This window comes from Epinephelus moara, chromosome 12 (assembly GCF_006386435.1).
Source record: "Epinephelus moara isolate mb chromosome 12, YSFRI_EMoa_1.0, whole genome shotgun sequence".
Classification (NCBI taxonomy): domain Eukaryota; kingdom Metazoa; phylum Chordata; class Actinopteri; order Perciformes; family Serranidae; genus Epinephelus; species Epinephelus moara.
Window position 1 is genome coordinate 42,395,668 of NC_065517.1, and position 6,433 is coordinate 42,402,100.

General features: G+C 46.3%; 1 protein-coding gene across 1 annotated transcript in view; it reads right to left on the reverse strand.

The window, feature by feature from the left end:
- Positions 1 to 389: 389 nt before the first annotated feature.
- Positions 390 to 6,433, reverse strand: part of LOC126398292 (transcription factor E2F6-like) — a 13,466-nt gene continuing 7,422 nt past the window's right edge. Inside the window, exons 4-9 of the mRNA XM_050057506.1 lie at positions 5,830 to 5,882; positions 3,779 to 3,965; positions 2,936 to 3,091; positions 2,736 to 2,850; positions 2,103 to 2,238; positions 390 to 917 (exon numbers count right to left, since the gene is read on the reverse strand). Of these exons, the coding sequence (XP_049913463.1) occupies positions 892 to 917; positions 2,103 to 2,238; positions 2,736 to 2,850; positions 2,936 to 3,091; positions 3,779 to 3,965; positions 5,830 to 5,882 (673 nt within the window). The 3' untranslated portion in view covers positions 390 to 891. The remainder of the gene's footprint in view (positions 918 to 2,102; positions 2,239 to 2,735; positions 2,851 to 2,935; positions 3,092 to 3,778; positions 3,966 to 5,829; positions 5,883 to 6,433) is intronic.

Here is a 6,433-nt window from a genome sequence, read left to right on the forward strand (position 1 = left end):
AGTAAGAAGTGCTTTCCAAAAAACAAACACAAAACAATGATGACGTTACCTTACATATATCTGTATGTTCTATAATCTCACTGACAGATGCGACTTCACGCTGGATAATGTTACGTATTATTATTATTGTTACTATTATTATTATTATTATTATTATTGTTCTGACGTCTCTGCACACGCTCTCTTTCCATCGACTGTCTGTACAGACATTTATGGAGCATGTTTTATCTTTTAACTTGTGTCTCATGTCCGTCCCCCGTATGTATTTCATCTGGCGTCTTATCTTTGTTTTATACATTTGATTTTAATCCTTCGACCGTGAGGCTCTGACTGCTGCGTCAGGGATTTGAACCAGCAACCTTCAGGACGCAGGCCGACAACAGGTCTCATACAAGCTCGACTTTTATTGATGACAGAAAAACATTTTATCAAAAACACAAAGAAAAGTCAAAAACTGAAACAAAATATGTCACAGCAGATGACGTCATATAAAATATAAGAAACTGTTTCATGTGTGTCGTATCGCTCCTCTTCATCACTCCTCTTAGAAACATAAAAACCTGTCGTCTTCCTCACCTTCATCATTTCATGTCTCAGCAGACTGTCCGGCTCCACAGAGGAGTTTAATAAAATCTTGTCTCACTGGTGAAAAATGATCCATGAATAAAGGTTTAATGTTCCCGTGACGTTGGCGTGTCGCAGCAGCGGAGGTCAAATTTAAATCTGTCTTCAGTAGAAACCTCCTCTGTGTTCCTGCCATGTGTGCAGGAAGTGTCTTTGTGTGACCTGCTGGTACCTGCACACGATCTGTGATGTCATCGACTCGTCATGTTTCCAGGTCTGTGTCTGAACCCTGAGGACGGCCGGTGCCTCCTGGTGGTCGGCTGCTGACTACACCCTCTGTGCACCTGACGACCCTGCAGCAGCAACAACACGAGAGAAAACATCACTGAGGAGTCACACCGGTGACACGTCAGCTCATAAATGACAAGATGAAACATGATTGGTGGATGGTCAGGTGATGTCAGGCCAATCAGATTCTTTAAACAGCTGCAGGTCAGACGTGTTTCCTGTTCTGGATCAGCTGCAACAACAAACAGACTCTGACAATAAAAGGAAAGTAAAAGCTGCAGGTCTCAGCTCCATGAGATGTATTCTAACTTCAGAAATCTACATTATTATCAAAGTGCTGATTGTTTTATGATGAGTGTGGTTAACAGAGGGCCAACAGGGGGCCAACAGGGGGCCAACAGAGGGCCGACAGAGGGCCGACAGAGGGCCAACAGGGGGCCGACAGAGGGCCAACAGGGGGCCGACAGAGGGCCGACAGGGGGCCAACAGGGGGCCAACAGGGGGCCGACAGAGGGCCGACAGAGGGCCGACAGGGGGCCAACAGGGGGCCAACAGGGGGCCGACAGAGGGCCGACAGAGGGCCGACAGAGGGCCGACAGGGGGCCAATGAGGTGAAGCTGGTGATCTCATGCGCTCAGTGAAACGTTTCCTGGTTGACATGTTCGTGATGATGACACAGTCAGACATGATGAAGGTTGATGTTTCTGAGCCAACAGTCACACCCAGACTGTGAGGTCACAGAGGAGCTGCGTTCGTGCTGTTCCTTCAGTTTCAGATGGTGACAGACTGAAGAACAGCGCCTCCGGTGGAGGATGAGGCACCTGAGAGTGCAACACAAGACTCTGGATGTGTTCTGGAGTTATCATCAGTCACTACGCTCACATGCACAAAGTATTACAGTTTTTGTGATATTTGTTCGTGTCTAAAAACCTGTTGATATCAGATTCTGTCCTGATGTTTAAAAGTCGCTGTGTTTCTGCTTCAGACCAGAGATGTTGGTTTTTCTTTTGGTCATGTGTCTCTACTCCAGCCTGACAAACGCACAGAGCTGACTGTAAACAGACACAAAGCCGTGTCTGACTGCTCCCAACACCTGAGTCACATCTGCACATCTTCATCATCCTCAAACACAACATGTTGTTCACATGACCTGCATCACACTCACAATAACAGCACAATATTAGTGTGTGTGTGTGTGTGTGTGTGTGTGTGTGTGTAAACAAACTGACACACGTGGTTGCTATGGTTACCTGGGCACAGCGTGGTCGTCCTGACTCGGCTCTCCTCCAGTGTTAAGAAGGAGCCGCTCCTCTCTGCTGAGCTCAGCTCACAGGTCAGCACCGTGATGGGAGCCCTCCCCGCCTTCAGATGCATCTGGATGTGGTCCTGCATCAACACACACACACACACACACACACACACACACACACACACACACACACACACACACACACACCATATGATCACCTAATTAAGTGTTAAGACTCATTTATTTTACATATGAAAACAGACCCATTCATTTCAATGGTCACAGCTCTCACACTGCCATGTGTCCTTTATGATTCAGCCAATAGACGGCCCCAGAGGGCGGAGTCAGAGGCGACGGTGGACGAGGTCGTAATGTTGTCTCTGTATGTAAAGGTGAGCATGAACCTTCCAGCTGTGATCAGTGATTTAACCCCCGACAGTCTGACACTGTTGTTTTAGTGCTGGTTTATTTTAATCATCAATCTCCTTCAGAAACGATTGTGCTAACTTCCTGTCAGACGGTGCATCACAGACTCCTGGAATATTCACCAATGATCAAAGTTGTGTGCAAATGTTGCTCAACAAACATGACGTCACTGACCTCACTGCAGACAAACTGCCCAGGTGTCAGTTACCTCCTGTGGTGCAGGGATCTCCAGCTGCGTTTCCTCCGGAGCTTTGACGATGATCACTGTCTGCTGCTGGATGGATCTGAGCCGGCTGATGTCTGCGTACGTCACGTAGGCTGACGTGAGGAGGCGTTAAAGAAACCCTGTGTTGTGTTAATATGAACATGTACAGTGATGATTCTGTTTCACTCTGCTGTGAAGGATATGCTGAGCTCTCCACGTCGTCCGTCATGTCGAAGAGCTGCTGAGCGCAGCTTTTGATGAGTCCGTCCAGCTTGTCCTCCACCACCTTCAGGTTCTCCAGCTCCCTCTGCAGCCTCTGCGGGTTCTTCCACAGGAAGCTGGAGATGGGACTCTTTCCTCTGCACACAGAGCAGACAGAGAAGCTTTACAATGCAGAGCAGCAACAATCCCTGTAGAGTCGTTAAAAAGATTATACCTGCTTTAATTTACGTTTGTGCAAACTTATTCTTTTTATTTTACTTTGCTGAGAGCTGTCTCACCTTTAAGCCCTCAGCAAAGGCAGTAAGAGACAGCCGGTATCGGCAGACAGCCTGTCACTCACAGAGGCCCCGCCCCTAATGAAGTCTTAATAAAATGATAACAGGTGAGCTCTGTAAGGAGAGTTCTGCAGCAGCAGCAGCAACACTGTCTGTGTGAACACTGCACATGTGACCGTTTGGAGTCGTTTCAGCGTTCCAGTGTAGACGCAGATATGTCGTAAAACGAGGTCGTGTGGACGGAATTTTTCTCCCAAACGGAGGGCAAAAGAGAAAATATCTGTGTACGTACCGACAGGACCTGACAGTGTGACATCACCAGCTGCAGGCTGTGACATCATCTCATCTGATATCTCTATGACTGTCACATGACCGCCTCTCATGTTTTACTGACTGAAACTTTCCCACAGTTCAGTTCTGTTACTGATGAAATCTTGTTCAGGGTCCGAACATAAAAACGTTCTTCATGAGACCTGATGGTTCAAACACAGGAGGAGGAGTTAACCTGTCGACCAGGGTCTGAGTCATTACATCATCTTTCAGACTCACATCCACTTGATCCAGTTGGCCGAGTCCTTCTTGATGAGGTTGAAGCCGCTCAGGACGTGTGTGATGTCATAGACTCGCCGTTTGCGGGTGTTCAGGCTCACGGGAACGTCCCTGAGGTCCAGAGCGCCGTCCGGAGCCGCCAGCAGCAGCTGGAGGAAACGCAGAGTCAGCAGCCCCAGAGACACGTCTGCACACACACATACACACGCACACACACACACACGCAGTAACAACACGTGTCAAGTTCACTGGTATAAAAAAGTTCAGTTTAACTTCTTCTGCGACAAAACATCCAACAGTCACTATTTCATACATGAAGCCAACAATCAATCAGGACGTCAGTCGTCGATATGAACAGCTGCACGTTCACTTCATGTTTCCAGGCATTTAAAACGTGTTCATGAAACCTCGACTACAACAAGACATTTGGAATTTTCATCTCCAGGAAATAACATAAAATACTTTCAATCTATGTGACGATCATTCTGAATTCATCCGTTCATTATTTGATCTGTAAATATCAGAGTTAACGAGGACGTCTTCAAATGTTTTCTGAGCAAAAACCCAAAAACATTCTGTTAACTTTGATATAAAACAAAGAAAAACAGAAAATCTGAGACATTTGGGAAGAAATATTTTAACAATTATCAAACTAAGTTCACAATTCATTTTCTTTTGATCAATTAATCAACTAATTACTTTATTTTGCAGATTCATTTCTCAGTGTGACTGAAGGGTTAATGTGTGTCACACCTGTGTTCAGACGTGACTGAGTTATGACTCAAAGACGAGGTGCAGATTCTGACACAGTTTGGAAACCTCTGACGTGACCTGGCAACAGGGACATGTTCAGTCTCAACTTATCGAGCACCGTTTCTGACTGACGTGTGAAACAGTCTCAAGAGGCCCGTTTCCACCGCAGGAACTTCGGGGGAATTTTACGGAACCAGGGTCGTTGGTGCGTGTCTCCACCGCAGGAACCACCCCCGAAGGACAGAGTTCCAGAACTTTTACAGGGGCTAAACAAGTCCCTGCCTCAGAGTAGGTACTCAGAACGGCCCCGAAAGACTCCTGGCTGGGGCTTGGGGGTTACTAGGTGCTGATTGAATATACTCAAGGAGGGATGTGATGTCAACAGATAGCAACAAAATAGCCGGCATTTTTAAAACTCAGCAGATGAGGGTTAGCTCGTTCATATAGCTTCCGCCACCATGTAAAAAACCCTCACTAAACGGTCCGTGAAAAAAATATTTTTTCCAGCGGATATCTTAGTTACAACATGATTGAGCTAGCAAAGCAGTTTTGTGTTGATATGTGTGGTATTTATTCAGTTATGGGAAATCACGATGTCTAGAAAGCATCAGCTGACAGGGACAGCTAACAGCAGCAGCAAAGCTAACATCAGGACGTCATCTGTTAAAAGCCTCCCGTTGTCGGATACGACATGAAACTACTCCAGTTAGCTCAATCATGTTGTAACTAAGACATCCGCTGGAAAAAAATTTTTTTTACAGGCCATTTAGTGAGTTATTGAGTTATTACAGACACCGCTAATGGCTAACAGCTAATGGCTTCCCTACATCGCCCCAGTAAATGGTCGCGCAACGATTACGTCACATCCAGAGCCCGGTAACTTTACAGGAACTTTCCTCGTACTCCACTCTCTCAGTGGAGACACGGCGGTTGAGAGGGCCGAGCGAGAGGACGTTCCTGTAGTAGTTCCTGCCCCCCAAATAGTACCAGGAACTTCTTCAGTGGAAACGGGCCTAAGGTGATCTTCTCTTTTTTGGTGGGCGTGTCAGAGGCGTTAGCCAATCAGCAGCTGCGTCTTTACAAACCACATTCTGACAAATCTTTATCTCGTGGTCACTTTTTGTTTTGGCGATGTCGGCGAAAGTTTCCCATGATGCCAATAAAACCCATCTGAGTTGAACTGAATGAAGCGCTGCCATATTAAAAGGTAGTGCGCCTGCGTAACACCACAGGCTGTTGAATGCACCACTGCGTCTGTGTAAGTAAAGGTTTCAGGGCTGAACGCAGCTCACACTCACTCTGTCTGCCGTCTCTGTTGATCTCACACCGTCTCCTCTGCTGCAGGAGAGAACTGAAAGAAACCGACAACATGATGAGTTCTGACAAACACACACAGAATCTGCTGCTCTGAACATTTGAGACAGTTTCATACACTAAATACCAAAAACATCTCCATAAAATAAAGTTTCATTTTAACTCTTTCCCCGTCATTCACCAGATATTCAAACAATCTGTTTTCACTGTTATCAGGTGGGGGGCGCTGTTACACATCTTGTGAAATAGAACAGCACTGCCATGTGCAAAAACAAACAAAGGAGAAGATCTGCTGGAAACAGGAGGAAGATGTTTACAGAAATGTAGCAGCTTGTAAACTGTAGGGCTGTAGTCTCCTGGTCGACTAGTCGATTATTTGGTCGCTATGCTCTCGTCCGACCAAATTCTCATTGGTCGAATAATCGCCGTGTTACTTTCATAAAGAGAAAAGTGCTACATCAACAGCTTTCCAGGATTAATCCATTATTTCCTGCGGCGGGGGGACAGGCTAAGTTACCTGTGAAAATGTTTTCAAAACACCCCGTTGTTGACAGAAAGTTGAACTCGCCCACCCTCACGCTCAGCGTC